The sequence below is a fragment of the Lissotriton vulgaris genome, chromosome 8 (genome assembly GCF_964263255.1).
Source record: "Lissotriton vulgaris chromosome 8, aLisVul1.2, whole genome shotgun sequence".
Taxonomy (NCBI): domain Eukaryota; kingdom Metazoa; phylum Chordata; class Amphibia; order Caudata; family Salamandridae; genus Lissotriton; species Lissotriton vulgaris.
Genome location: NC_141696.1, coordinates 1,428,411,634 through 1,428,428,063, shown reverse-complemented (window position 1 = coordinate 1,428,428,063; position 16,430 = coordinate 1,428,411,634). Strand labels below are relative to the sequence as shown.

The 16,430-nt window shown below is 43.1% G+C and overlaps 1 protein-coding gene across 1 annotated transcript in view; it reads right to left on the bottom strand.

Moving 5' to 3' along the window:
• Window positions 1-16,430, bottom strand: part of LOC147698870 (uncharacterized) — a 352,061-nt gene that overhangs the window by 199,535 nt on the left and 136,096 nt on the right. Inside the window, exon 9 of the mRNA XM_086935488.1 lies at window positions 12,766-12,909. Coding sequence (XP_086791614.1) covers window positions 12,766-12,909 — 144 coding nt within the window. The remainder of the gene's footprint in view (window positions 1-12,765; window positions 12,910-16,430) is intronic.

Sequence of the window (16,430 nt, the reverse complement as noted above, 5' to 3'; positions counted from 1 at the left end):
CACCTTGACAAGGATAATGATTGATTCATCTACCATCCAATCCTGAATCTATTCAACAATAGTTTTTTTTTAAAACAAGAACCAGGAATTGAGATGTAAAATGAATTTAGTTGGAAGGGTAGCATCTTTCATAAAAATCTGTGTAATCTCTGACCATCTAGAAAGTAGCAGGAACTTTTGCATGTCTTGGAATAAAAAGGCACCTCAGTGGTGCATGAGCATTCCCCTGTAAAGATCAACCAAATGGAGCCAAATGAAACCAAATTCAAGACAGCCCACAATTAATACCACCAACTCCAGAAAAAGATGAAAAGTAGTGTCTTGTCCGGTTGCATTGAAGCAGGCGCTTCAACATCGTTGCACAGTTCTCCAGCCCCTCAGCCACCAAAAATGTCATCACCTCTTCACAGGAACTCTGTGACACCCTGGCAGACTACTTCCACCAAAAGATCTCCACCATCTACAGAAACTTCAAACACCAAGCCACCGACATCCTCAACCATCTTGCTGCCATGAATGAGGAAAACTACGACCACCTGCTCACCACCTGTGACCAGCTCACTAAGCAAGACACCACAGACATTTTGAGATCTGTCCACTCAGGAGGAACCATGGAACCCTGCCCCCACCACATCTTCAAAACTCAGAAGTAAGATGATCAGCAGCAAGCTCAACGCCATATTTAACACATCCATCACCACAGTTGCCGTCCCCAAAGAAATGAAACACACAGAAGTCACCCCTACTCAAGAAACTATCTGCCGACCCCAAAAAACTCAAGAACTACTTCACCATCTCTCTGCTGCCTTTTCCAACCAAAGTCCAGGAGGAGGATATCAACCACCAACTCACAGAACATCTGAAGAACAACAATCTTCTGGACACTTCCCAATCTGGATTCCGCACCAACCACAGCACCAAAACTGCCCTGATTAAAATCATAGGCAACATCAGATTCCACCCTGACCAAGGGAAAATGGCAGCCCTGATCCTCCTTGACCTCACCAAAGCATTCAGCACAGTATCACACCACACCCTGATCCAAAGGCTTCACAATACCAGAATCCAAGGAGACGTCCTTAAGTGGATCACCTCCTTCCTCACAGAAGGAAGCCAGAGAATCCGCCTTCCTCCCTTCAACTTGGAATCAAAAAACACCATCTGCAGAATCCCTCAAAGTTTGACCCTCAGCTTTACACTGTCAAACACCTACATGACTTCCCTGGCTAAAGTTGTCACATCGCATGGACTAAACATCTTATCCTATGATGATCCTATCCAGCTCATCCTCTCGCTATCAGAAGACCCTCTGACACATTAACCAACTTCTGCAGGTGCATGAAGAGCATCGCCGACTGGAGAAGAAACAACTGGCTAAAATTCAAAACAGATGAGACAGAAGAGCTTATCTTCGGGCTTAGACCCCCTTACGGACACAGAAGGCATGGGTTTTTCCATCAAACTCAGTCAATCCCTCTCCTTCTCAGGCGGTCTGATCTACCGCCCTCCCGGTAATGCCTCCAAATTTCTTGATTCCCTCAGCAACGCTCTAGGACACTTCCTACTTCGCTATCCACACTTTACTCTTCTTGGAGATTTCAACCTGCACCTTGAGTCCTCTACTGACTCACATACCAATAACTTCCTTCAAACACTTGAAATTTTCCATTTTCAACAAAGTGTCAACTTTCCCACCCATTTACTCGGACACACTCTTGATGGTGTCTGCACTAATTTTCCCTTTCTCTCTACCCTTCCCCCTCTCCCTCAGATATGGACTGATCACAGCCTGATCCCATTCCACATTTCAATCAGCCGCCCTCGTACTACCAATAAATCCAATCCTCATCGTGATAACTCGGTCAATTGGAAAACCGTCCAGGACAACCTTACGCTCAACCCCATCCTGCAACCCCAATCCCCCGTCCCATCTGCCAACATAGAAAGAGATGCGGATATTTTCCACAGTTGGATTACACAAGAAATTAAGAGCCGGAACCCCATTAATCGTCCCGGCAGAACCCAGAAGAAAACAAAAAACAATGCCCCCTGGTTTACCCCTGAATTAGCGACCGCTCACCTACTATGTAGGAAAGCAGAGCGCAAATGGCGCCACACTTATGACAATGATGATCGCCTTGCCTACATCCAACAGAGGAAAAATTACCTCTCTAACATAAAATCGGCCAAGAGGATCTTCTATGTAAAAGCCATCAACGAAGCTAGGCAGAAACAAAAAACTCTGTTCTCTATCGTAAAAACCTTTACTCAGCCTAAGGCCCTCCAACCCGAAATCCCCCCTTCCCAAGACCTATGCGACAAAATCTCAGATTATTTCGATGATAAAATCGCTTCCATCCAGAGGAATTTCCCCCCTCCACTTGCCATTCAAGTGCCCCCTCCTCCGGCTCTTCCTAACTCTCCAGTTGGTAGCCTTAAAAACTTCACCCCTGTCTCCCTGGCTCAAACCAGAGAAGCCATTCTATCGTGCAAATCTGGTTCCCCTTCCGACCCCTGCCCCCCCAAGATTCTCCATCAAATCATAGATGTGATAAACCCCTCCGTTAATGACCTAGTCAACTTGTCCCTTAGCTCCGGATCAGTCCCTCGCATATGGAAGAAGGGTGTTGTCAAACCGCTGATGAAGAAGATTAACAGATCCCCAGTGGACTTGACCAATCTGCGCCCAATCGCCCTTCTCCCCGCTCTAGGAAAAATAACTGAACAACTAGTTTACAAAGAGCTCAAAACCTACCTCGAAACCCATTCCATACTTCACACCCAAAAATCTGGCTTCCGCCCCAAACACTCAACGGAAACTGCTCTCATAGAACTAACTGATACAATCAAAACGCTGCAAGACCAGAGGAAAAAAGCTATTCTGATTCTCCTCGACCTCACAGCAGCGTTCGACACCATATCCCACTCTATTCTGATCAAGAGACTGGCGGATATAGGGATCTCAGACACAGCCTTATCATGGATAAGATCATTCCTCAGCGACAGGTCACAAACCTTTTCGATTCTTTGATCTTGTGTGATGAATATTATACATTAGAGCGTATACCAATGATGTTATTTTCACCAACAGAGCTCCTTGAGAAAGGGCCAATGCCCGAAATGCATCGGAGCGTTTTCGTTTTTCACTACAAATGTGCACTGTTATCAACTAAATAAGGATATGAAATAAAATATTCGCCCAATGAAAACGCAATACAAATGAATTTGTTGAACTTATAATAACAATAAATAATCAAAGTACAACGGAGTCTGTCCTTTTGTGACGAACCAAAAGGTGTGCCCAACCGCAGGGACGCACTATCAACGTTTGTGCGCAAACCAAGCATCATTCATTGAGCGTACTCGGACGGTTACGCTACCTGGTGGAGCACCCAATCTTTCACCAACTTCAAAAAACTCAGTAGAACTTTTCAGTAAACTCATCGCTGTGCACCAAGCAATCTCTTTGTTCTTAAACATTTTGATGATGCCATCAAACTTTCTCTAGCAGTCTCATAAGACTAGAAACAGCCAATCTTTTGAACACAACATTTTTCATGATACAGTCTTACTTCAATAGCATTCTCTAGAAGAAACCCACCTTGACAAGGATAATGATTGATTCATCTACCATCCAATCCTGAATCTATTCAACAATAGTTTTTTTTTAAAACAAGAACCAGGAATTGAGATGTAAAATGAATTTAGTTGGAAGGGTAGCATCTTTCATAAAAATCTGTGTAATCTCTGACCATCTAGAAAGTAGCAGGAACTTTTGCATGTCTTGGAATAAAAAGGCACCTCAGTGGTGCATGAGCATTCCCCTGTAAAGATCAACCAAATGGAGCCAAATGAAACCAAATTCAAGACAGCCCACAACTAATACCACCAACTCCAGAAAAAGATGAAAAGTAGTGTCTTGTCCGGTTGCATTGAAGCAGGCGCTTCAACATCGTTGCACAGTTCTCCAGCCCCTCAGCCACCAAAAATGTCATCACCTCTTCACAGGAACTCTGTGACACCCTGGCAGACTACTTCCACCAAAAGATCTCCACCATCTACAGAAACTTCAAACACCAAGCCACCGACATCCTCAACCATCTTGCTGCCATGAATGAGGAAAACTACGACCACCTGCTCACCACCTGTGACCAGCTCACTAAGCAAGACACCACAGACATTTTGAGATCTGTCCACTCAGGAGGAACCATGGAACCCTGCCCCCACCACATCTTCAAAACTCAGAAGTAAGATGATCAGCAGCAAGCTCAACGCCATATTTAACACATCCATCACCACAGTTGCCGTCCCCAAAGAAATGAAACACACAGAAGTCACCCCTACTCAAGAAACTATCTGCCGACCCCAAAAAACTCAAGAACTACTTCACCATCTCTCTGCTGCCTTTTCCAACCAAAGTCCAGGAGGAGGATATCAACCACCAACTCACAGAACATCTGAAGAACAACAATCTTCTGGACACTTCCCAATCTGGATTCCGCACCAACCACAGCACCAAAACTGCCCTGATTAAAATCATAGGCAACATCAGATTCCACCCTGACCAAGGGAAAATGGCAGCCCTGATCCTCCTTGACCTCACCAAAGCATTCAGCACAGTATCACACCACACCCTGATCCAAAGGCTTCACAATACCAGAATCCAAGGAGACGTCCTTAAGTGGATCACCTCCTTCCTCACAGAAGGAAGCCAGAGAATCCGCCTTCCTCCCTTCAACTTGGAATCAAAAAACACCATCTGCAGAATCCCTCAAAGTTTGACCCTCAGCTTTACACTGTCAAACACCTACATGACTTCCCTGGCTAAAGTTGTCACATCGCATGGACTAAACATCTTATCCTATGATGATCCTATCCAGCTCATCCTCTCGCTATCAGAAGACCCTCTGACACATTAACCAACTTCTGCAGGTGCATGAAGAGCATCGCCGACTGGAGAAGAAACAACTGGCTAAAATTCAAAACAGATGAGACAGAAGAGCTTATCTTCGGGCTTAGACCCCCTTACGGACACAGAAGGCATGGGTTTTTCCATCAAACTCAGTCAATCCCTCTCCTTCTCAGGCGGTCTGATCTACCGCCCTCCCGGTAATGCCTCCAAATTTCTTGATTCCCTCAGCAACGCTCTAGGACACTTCCTACTTCGCTATCCACACTTTACTCTTCTTGGAGATTTCAACCTGCACCTTGAGTCCTCTACTGACTCACATACCAATAACTTCCTTCAAACACTTGAAATTTTCCATTTTCAACAAAGTGTCAACTTTCCCACCCATTTACTCGGACACACTCTTGATGGTGTCTGCACTAATTTTCCCTTTCTCTCTACCCTTCCCCCTCTCCCTCAGATATGGACTGATCACAGCCTGATCCCATTCCACATTTCAATCAGCCGCCCTCGTACTACCAATAAATCCAATCCTCATCGTGATAACTCGGTCAATTGGAAAACCGTCCAGGACAACCTTACGCTCAACCCCATCCTGCAACCCCAATCCCCCGTCCCATCTGCCAACATAGAAAGAGATGCGGATATTTTCCACAGTTGGATTACACAAGAAATTAAGAGCCGGAACCCCATTAATCGTCCCGGCAGAACCCAGAAGAAAACAAAAAACAATGCCCCCTGGTTTACCCCTGAATTAGCGACCGCTCACCTACTATGTAGGAAAGCAGAGCGCAAATGGCGCCACACTTATGACAATGATGATCGCCTTGCCTACATCCAACAGAGGAAAAATTACCTCTCTAACATAAAATCGGCCAAGAGGATCTTCTATGTAAAAGCCATCAACGAAGCTAGGCAGAAACAAAAAACTCTGTTCTCTATCGTAAAAACCTTTACTCAGCCTAAGGCCCTCCAACCCGAAATCCCCCCTTCCCAAGACCTATGCGACAAAATCTCAGATTATTTCGATGATAAAATCGCTTCCATCCAGAGGAATTTCCCCCCTCCACTTGCCATTCAAGTGCCCCCTCCTCCGGCTCTTCCTAACTCTCCAGTTGGTAGCCTTAAAAACTTCACCCCTGTCTCCCTGGCTCAAACCAGAGAAGCCATTCTATCGTGCAAATCTGGTTCCCCTTCCGACCCCTGCCCCCCCAAGATTCTCCATCAAATCATAGATGTGATAAACCCCTCCGTTAATGACCTAGTCAACTTGTCCCTTAGCTCCGGATCAGTCCCTCGCATATGGAAGAAGGGTGTTGTCAAACCGCTGATGAAGAAGATTAACAGATCCCCAGTGGACTTGACCAATCTGCGCCCAATCACCCTTCTCCCCGCTCTAGGAAAAATAACTGAACAACTAGTTTACAAAGAGCTCAAAACCTACCTCGAAACCCATTCCATACTTCACACCCAAAAATCTGGCTTCCGCCCCAAACACTCAACGGAAACTGCTCTCATAGAACTAACTGATACAATCAAAACGCTGCAAGACCAGAGGAAAAAAGCTATTCTGATTCTCCTCGACCTCACAGCAGCGTTCGACACCATATCCCACTCTATTCTGATCAAGAGACTGGCGGATATAGGGATCTCAGACACAGCCTTATCATGGATAAGATCATTCCTCAGCGACAGGTCACAAACCTTTTCGATTCTTTGATCTTGTGTGATGAATATTATACATTAGAGCGTATACCAATGATGTTATTTTCACCAACAGAGCTCCTTGAGAAAGGGCCAATGCCCGAAATGCATCGGAGCGTTTTCGTTTTTCACTACAAATGTGCACTGTTATCAACTAAATAAGGATATGAAATAAAATATTCGCCCAATGAAAACGCAATACAAATGAATTTGTTGAACTTATAATAACAATAAATAATCAAAGTACAACGGAGTCTGTCCTTTTGTGACGAACCAAAAGGTGTGCCCAACCGCAGGGACGCACTATCAACGTTTGTGCGCAAACCAAGCATCATTCATTGAGCGTACTCGGACGGTTACGCTACCTGGTGGAGCACCCAATCTTTCACCAACTTCAAAAAACTCAGTAGAACTTTTCAGTAAACTCATCGCTGTGCACCAAGCAATCTCTTTGTTCTTAAACATTTTGATGATGCCATCAAACTTTCTCTAGCAGTCACATAAGACTAGAAATACCCAATCTTTTGAACACAACATTTTTCATGATACAGTCTTACTTCAATAGCATTCTCTAGAAGAAAACCACATTGACAAGGATAATGATTGATTCATCTACCATCCAATCCTGAATCTATTCAACAATAGTTTTTTTTAAAACAAGAACCAGGAATTGAGATGTAAAATGAATTTAGTTGGAAGGGTAGCACCTTTCATAAAAATCTGTGTAATCTCTGACCATCTAGAAAGTAGCAGGAACTTTTGCATGTCTTAGAATAAAAAGGCACCTCAGTGGTGCATGAGCATTCCCCTGTAAAGATCAACCAAATGGAGCCAAATGAAACCAAATTCAAGACAGCCCACAACTAATACCACCAACTCCAGAAAAAGATGAAAAGTAGTGTTGTGTCCGGTTGCATTGAAGCAGGCGCCATCCACCAGCAAAGGACGCTTCAACATCGTTGCACAGTTCTCCAGCCCCTCAGCCACCAAAAATTTCATCACCTCTTCACAGGAACTCTGTGATACCCTGGCAGACTACTTCCACCAAAAGATCTCCACCATCTACAGAAACTTCAAACACCAAGCCATCGACATCCTCAACCATCTTGCTGCCATGAATGAGGAACACTATGACCACCTGCTCACCACCTGTGACCAGCTCACTAAGCAAGACACCACAGACATTTTTGGGCTCCGTCCACTCAGGAGGAACCATGGACCCCTGCCCCCACCACATCTTCTAAACTCAGAAGTAAGATGATCAGCAGCAAGCTCACCGCCATATTTAACACATTCATCACCACAGTTGCGGTCCCGGAAGAAATGAAACACACAGAAAACACCCCTACTCAAGAAACTATCTGCCGACCCCAACAAACTCAAGAACTACTGCCCCATCTCTCTGCTGCCTTTTCCCTTGAAAATCTAGGAGGAGGATATCAACCACCAACTCACAGAACATCTAAAGAACAACAATCTTCTGGACACTTCCCAATCTGGATTCCGCACCAACCACAGCACCAACACTGCCCTGATTAAAATCATAGGCAACATCAGATTCCTCCCTGACCAAGGGAAAATGGCAGCCTCGATCCTCCTTGACCTCACCAAAGCATTCAGCACAGTATCACACCACACCCTGATCCAAAGGCCTCACAATACTAGAATCCAAGTAGACGTCCTTAAGTGGATCACCACCTTCTTCACAGAAAGAAACCAGAGAATCCGCCTTCCTCCCTTCAACTTTGAATCAAAAAACACCATCTGCAGCATCCCTTAAAGTTTGGCCCTCAGCTTTACACTGTCAAACACCTACATGACTTCCCTGGCTAAAGTTGTCACATCGCATGGACTAAACATCTTATCCTATGATGATGCTATCCAACTCATCCTCTCGCTATCAGAAGACCCTCTGACATATTAACCAACTTCTGCAGGTGCATGAAGAGCATCGCCGACTGGACAAGAAACAACTGGCTAAAATTCAAAACAGATGAGACAGAAGAGCTGATCTTCGGGCGCAACACCTCCCCATGGAGCAACGCCTGTTGGCACCCCCAAAACTAGGACCCTCACCCACACCGACCAGCCACCCCTTCAACCTCTGCATCATACTAGACAGCAATCTCTCATTGAAAAACAGATCAACCCTGCATCGTCCATCTGCTTACTCACTCTCCACATGCTACTCACGATCTTCAAGTGGTTCCCCATCGACACCAGGTGGACCATCACTCAAGCCCTTGTCAGCAGCCAATTGGACTACTGCAATGCACTCTACATAGGAATCACCTCACACCTCCTCAAGAGACTGCAAAATATCCAGAACACAGCAGCCAGGCTCATCCTTGACCTCCCTAAAAGAACCCACATCACCCCCAACCTCAATGAGCTCCACGGCCTTCCCATTCAGAAGTGATGACAGTTCAAGATGCTGATCTACACCTTCAAAAGCCCTTGACCACTAAGGACCAGTTGACATCAACCACTGACTGAACTTCCCCCTTCCATCCAGACACCTGTACTCCCCATCCCTATGCCTCGTCCACGCACCCTCGTTCGCCGCAGCAACAGTGTAAAACGATCTTTCTCCTACCTCACAGCAAAGTCCTGGAATGACCTTCTACTTCACCTACGGATCTCATCCTCCCTGCTGAAATTCAGAAAAATACTCAAGACCTTTCTGTTCAACTGAGCCCCTCCTGCAGGAGCACTTGGATTCCCTCACAGGTGATTAGCAACACTATATCAATGAAGATTGATTGATTGAACTAATAACTTGTCTGAGTCTAGAGTCATGCCTACTTTTATGGTTTATAGGCAGTATAAATTATCTTAGGGGTAACCTTTTTGAAGGCAAAACTAATGCTACTTCCCATATATTTTAAGTGCAAGTATACAGACGATCAGTTGCCTCCCAGGCATCTAATGTGTAGATGCTGTAGTAGTCAAATCCGGCAATCACATTCATATTGCAAATTAGGATGAAAATTACTTTTCCCATGGGCAAAAATCTGCTTTGACATTTGTGAATCTTGGTACCCTTTTCCTGACCAAAGAGCTTCCCATTTATTCCATTGATGGTCCCTTTTCCTTTCCAGGATGGGAGATACATATTGCTCCCCAAACCTGAACTTGGCACTTCAGCGATCCACATTATTGTCTTTTAACGTGTCTACTGTATTGATACGTCTTTTATCATTCCATCAATTTTGTGGGCGGACCTGGTTTCAAAATAATTGTCAAAGTGGTTAACTTTTCCCAAATAAACTCTGGCATAGGCTTCCATTGCAGCCCCAGAACACTTTACTCTCTACATTCTATCAAAAGATGAGACTGTTCTGTGTTCCTCAGTAAATATGGATGCACAATGAGAATGGTTATGGGGCTATATGATTCACCAAACTCTAGCATTCCACGATCAACATAGAAAGTGAACTTATCTTCTGGAACATTATTTCTCATAGATGATTCAGATCCAGGACATTGTTTACATGAACCTAATTTCTGCAACCAGACTGGACCAGACACATATTTTTAACGGCTGTGCTGGCTCCAGTTGTAGCCAAAAGACATTGAATACAGCATCACAAACAAAGTGAGTTCATTGCCATTATAATAGAATGCACGGACACCAGTGACAACAGCTCCTTCCAATTTTCATGTTCCTATCGAAGCTGAGATGACAACGATCAAATAATACAAAGTTGGTGCTGTTTCAGAGTCTACTAACATAGCACGCTCTGAAACATTTCAGAGGCATTTTGCTAGCATGCTTATATTGTGATTAACCATAAGGGAAGACCAAGTGTAGTTGGATTGCTTTTTAATGCCCCTTCCCAATGTATTGTCTTCATAGCTAATAAAAAAGTCATAAAAGTTTGTTAAGGAAAGAAGCTTGATTAGGATAAATAATGCAAATAGACTTGGCAACTAAGTATGATTTAATGGCATTGATATTTAGACCCTCTATTGCTAAAGAACCTTGGGGCATATTATCAAGGGGGTTTATCTCCGCTTTTTTGGCTTTAAAAGCCAAGAAAGCGGAGATAAAATTATCTCCCTATTACCTAGCTGTCGCTAACACCAGTTAGCGACAGCTAGTAGGAGATAGCGACCATCTTGGGCCCCACTTTGCATGTCAGTGATATTTATCACTAATGACATGCAAAGTGGGCGTGCCAAGATGTTAGAGACTGAAAACAGTCGCTAACATCGCTATCTCCTATTACCAACTTTTGGAGATATTCGCGCTAAGCGCAAATATCTCCAAGAGCTAACACCTGCCCTGAGCAGTTCTTAGCAATGTTATCCAATGGGAGGTGGATAACATGGCTAAGAGCATTAGCTCGGTAATGCATGAATATCGCTGACTTTTCAGCGATATTTATGCATTGCGGCGATTTTTATCGCATTTCGATAAACCTTGGTAATACCAAGGTTTATTTGCGGTTAAAATCGCCGCAGATCAGCGGTAAATTTTTGTCTCTAACCAACCACACTGGCACAATCTGATCTAAGGACTGAGAATACTACATAGATTGAAAAATAACTATCTGCTACAGTCATCCACTCTCATAGAAGGGTATCTAGCTGCCAACAAAATAACCATTACCTATAAAGGAAGTTCACACGATGAGAGAGCTGCAATTTCCAGGAAATAAGCCTTGGGAACTGAAGGTCTGAGTGGAGCAATTAGTCTCTGGGACAATAGAATCTCTATTGCTGGAAGGAGGTGAGGCGTTTCAGAACTGATTTGTAGCAGGTCAGAGCACCACAGTTGCCTGACCCATGCCAGGGATATCAGAATGAAACAAGTAATGTGGAACCAGAACTTCTGAAGAACTCTGTGAACTAATGATGATGTTAGCAGAAAACATAATGTAGTTTGTCCATCAACAGAGGATGTAGTGAGCAGAGTATGTAGTACATTCCATTCTGTCTCCTAATGGATTGGTCAGTCATTGGCTTACCCAAATGAGAACCCAATATCCCACTACTTCATAGCTTAAGTCTCAACCATGTCCATTAGACAGGGGCCAGGTATTCCCCATCCATACATGCCTTCACAGAACCAGAAATAAGTCCAATAACCTAGCTAAAGAACCAGCCACATTCAGATTAGTCTACATGCCCTGCTCTGACAGAGCCATTACATCCTGCATCAACTCCTTGAATCTTTAAAGACTATGATTTCCCCCTAATGTGTGAGTATATCTGGCTAACAAACATATCATGCTGGAAGACTTCAAGGCAAGTCTAGCCGCAGAAATTATTCAGTCATTTTAAACATTGGAACTGTAAGAGTCAGTGCTTAGATTGCCTTTGTTAATGGCTACACTGTTGGGGTACACGTTTTTGATGAATAGGAAAAGCTGGAAAGAATGTCACCCACAACCATGACAGCTCTGAAAAAAGTATTTGAGTCCTTGGGTCAAAATGGGGCCTTGTTTGGGTCAGTCCCTGGACCATTTAAGACCCCCTCCATTTGGCCTGAGTCATTTAATATCTGTCACATATAGGGGTTTCAAGGCACTACACAATATTCTACTGGTGGGAGACTCATTATTTTGCATTTTGCTTCTAGGTTTAGCAGAGAATTCGGTTGCGAATATTGCTAACATATCACCCTGGAAATCAGCTTGCTGAGCTGAGAGGCCAGGTGGAGAAAAACAAAACTCATTTACGGAATCAGTTTTGAAGACAACAATGAGTGTTCCTTTGATCTCATGAACTTTTTGTGAAAGGGAGAGTGATGTATGTGATCTCCATAAAAATGCATGCAATCTCTCAGGTAGCCCAGGTTAGACATTTATTTAGGGCATGATTCACAAGGTGTAGAACCTGAAAATCTTGAAGAATACATCCTGAACAACGTAGAATACCATGACAAACATAAAGGACAGGCAAACACCGTCAGCTTTAAATCCTGTGTCAATGAGGGCGCAAACAGACAGGAACTGATGTCACTGGCTCTTTAGCCTCATGTTATAATGGTGCTCATTTTCATTATGGGGCCCGTAGAATGCTACAGACAGTGTCATTTGGCATTGGTGAATCTCTTGGATACCGTCACAATATCTGCATTTGGTAACATGTTGTAACAAAAGTCTTAGAAGCAGTGGTCATATGACCTGACATTAAGTTATTACCGTGAGCCTTGGAGTAGTAGCACCAGATCACATTGGGGATGCTTGAGTCGAAGCAGCAGCCTTTGGAGAGGCACTCCTTTTCTGAGATACCGCCATGGCCACAATCTGTCCGCTCTTTAGGTCCAAGGGCACATTGTTGTTTATCTATTTAGTGCAGAGAAAACATAGCATGTGTCAGCATCATTAGGAGCACATCAACAGCCACTAGTGATACCTGATGTAAGTTAGTATCAATTTCGCTTTACACCAAAATACCTGATGTTATAAACATGGCGTTCTCATGTTGTCGCAAGAAGAAGGGTACAAAAGGCACAAATGCATAGGATAATGATTGCAAGTGAAGTGACACCAGGAAGTTGATTTAGTAGCATCCATGAAGCTGAAAATTGAACGTCTTTCTTCTATTTTTATAAACTTTATACACAGGACAGAAAAATATGCAACAAAACAGTTGTGTTAGAAATTGCTCATTGATGTGTAATTTCTTAAGGAAACTTTAGAGCTTATATATAGTATTTTCACTTAGGGACTGATTTACAAAGATATTTTCCATATTTCAGCCTTTCATAAACAGGCATAGAAAAGCAATCCTTAGATTGGCATGAGTCAGGGAAAAACGGTTGTAATAATCACCTTGGCATGGCACATCCCTGTTGTTTCAAGACCCAATTAAGGCCATATTCAATCCCTGAGGCACTTTTTTCCTACTGATTGTCTGACCCCTTCTCCCCAACTCTCCCTAGTGAAATCGTTGACACCGTTCTTTTGGAAAGAGTGGTTCTCTCTTCCCGTGCTTGTTTGAAAATCTCCATTTTTGCCCAAAGACCTCAAACCTGGATACCCTATAAGCTCCTTGCCTGAATGCTCTTGTTCTCTTCCTCTGTGAGCTGTCTCATGTGCTGAAATTGTTGTTCCTGAGAGAGAAAAGGCAGAAAGAGAAGTTTTAACAGACCTTTTAAGGATTCCATACCAAGCTAACTGAAAATGAAACAAAGACTAAGAAAAGTGCAATAGCTGACATTTGTTCATTGCTTTGTGTTCAATTAACATTTAGAATTTTATATTTTATTGTTCAGTACTGAGTATTGAGAAAGAGACTCAGTGATTCAGAGCAAATTTCAAGCAAGGAGATTCTCTACTAGACCAGAGCGGTAAATTCCGTTCCGCTCGCGGAATTTGAGGTATTTGGGTAATTTTGCGTTCCGCGGAGAACGCGAAACTGCCCAAAATTCTGCATTCTGTGACTTCGCGAACTTTTTTGCATGTTCGCGTCATCAAATGCGTGTTCGCAAGACATTTCCCCCGAGCACTTAAACAGCGATTGAGAACAGTAAAAAAGCATCACGAACAAGCAATTCCACGTGTTCGTGGAATTTCTGCGTGTTCGCCGAGATTTTCTACTGTTTCACGGAGATTAGCATAACGCGATTACGCAAATTCCGCCCACGCCTAATCTTTAATACAATAACCAAATACTTCAAATTTATCTAAGTCCTTTATTAATTGTGTCTCAAATGTTCTTGCCCTATAAACTGTGCTTACAAAGGTTTTATAAGGCATTATAGCGATAATAATAGATTATGTTCTGAGCATCAGGTTCTACTACTTATGTTCTGTGTAGCCATCATAGAATTTCTGGTCTGTATGATTCTCGTTAGACTGAACTTTTTTAGTGGTTTTGACCTTCCAGTCGTAATCCTTTATTTTTTTGGTATGGTCCTGACGGTTGTGTATTTAAATGTGCTCATTAATTTGTGAGCTGGCTATCAATACATTTGTCACCTTGCTTCTTACCCCTCACTATGACCAACAAGGTCCATTGGAGGACCAATACCACTGAGGGTAATTCAGGATCAGATTAGTGTGACAAAACCTAATTATTGTTACACAAAAATGTGTTTGGGTCTAGAATAAAAACATCTGCTGCACCACTAGATTTTTCTTGGACTGATAGAACGGTGCCATCTGCAATTACGACAAATGACACCTTGACATGGTTGACCTATGTTTATCCCTAAAAAGCAGGGCCCAAAGCATTTCTATATTTTTGATCCAAAGGGTTCAAGAGGGTGTTTTTGAAAAATCTCACGAGATATGATAGAACAGCCTATTTGTTTTTCTTGATGGCTCAAAATGGACCAGGGCCTAATTATGAACGTGGAGCCTACAGTTAGACTCAACTGGGCTTTAATGCTCTCAGGCAGCATCCAGAAATGGCAGCATTTTGATGATGCTTGGTTTGTGCACAAACGTTGTTAGTGCGTCCCTGCAGTTGGGCACACCTTTGGGTTCGTCACAAAAGGACAGACTCCGTTGTACTTTGATTATTTATTGTTATTATAAGTTCAACAAATTCATTTGTATTGCGTTTTTATTGGGCGAATATTTCATTTCATATCCTTATTTAGTTGATAACAGTGCACATTTGTAGTGAAAAACTAAAACGCTCCGATGCATTTCGGGCATTGGCCCTTTCTCAAGGAGCTCTGTTGGTGAAAATAACATCATTGGTATACGCTCTAATGTATAATATTCATCACACAAGATCAAAAAAGCGAAAATAACGAGGGAGCAGCATAAGCCACCCCATGAGGGGACACAGCATCAAAGTGAACGTCAACGCTACTTGTGACTCCATGAACCTCATTTACGTATTAAAGTGCCCATGTGGGAAGATATACATAGGGAAAACTGAGAGAAAAATAAAGATAAGACTCAAAGAGCACAAATCTAACATACAGACAAAAATCGAACGATCCAGCAGAGCCTTGCACTTCCATGAACAAAGACACAACATCGCTCAGTTAAAATTCATGGTATTGGAGTTGGTTGTGAAGAGTGAAGGTAGAGACAACAACAAATCTCTACTACAACGAGAGACAGCCTGGATTTATCGGTTACAATCTTTGAAACCATTCGGTCTTAATGACCGTATTGAACTTAGTTGTTATCTGTAAAAATCTATATGATACTGAAACGCATTACAAATTGTGTGGTTTGTTTGCATCAATTTTTGTTGTTCCAGTTTTGGTTTGCATCAGTATGTGTTCCCCATGCTTTTTGCACTCAGTGACACAACATTTTTACACACGTTTTTGTTTTCACCCCCTTTCATCTTTCCCTTGTAGACAGTGCATCCCCTGCACGTCTCCTATCATCCATGATTTAACCTATGGTAAGATGGCCGCCATCTTTTACTAATTTCACTAGTCCGCTTTCTATTTCCCGACACAACGAACCTTTCCGGGCGCCTGTCAGGTTTAAATCCCTGACTGAACGCCGTAACACACCCACGTTCAGCTCACTTCAGCGTCTCAATTTGAGTCAGTCACGAGCGGAGATCCTTGAAACTTGTCGAGCTTCAAAGCCCAAGTAAGTTAAGGCGTGAGACCAAATCGAGTCACTTTGTTGACCTACCAAGGCTCAACGCAATATTTTTTAACTTCCGCCGTTTTTCCTCAACAGCGCAAACCTTTGAATGCCCCAACAGTGCTGCGATTAGGAAACACCCGGTATTTTTTTTGCTCTATGTTTTCATGAATTTTCAGTTTCTTAGTTATCTGACACGTTGCAATGCCACTATGCCCTTTCATTGACCATCACCACACACGTTAAGCATGAACTCATTTAAAACACATCAACATAGTTTATACGTTTTGCACGTT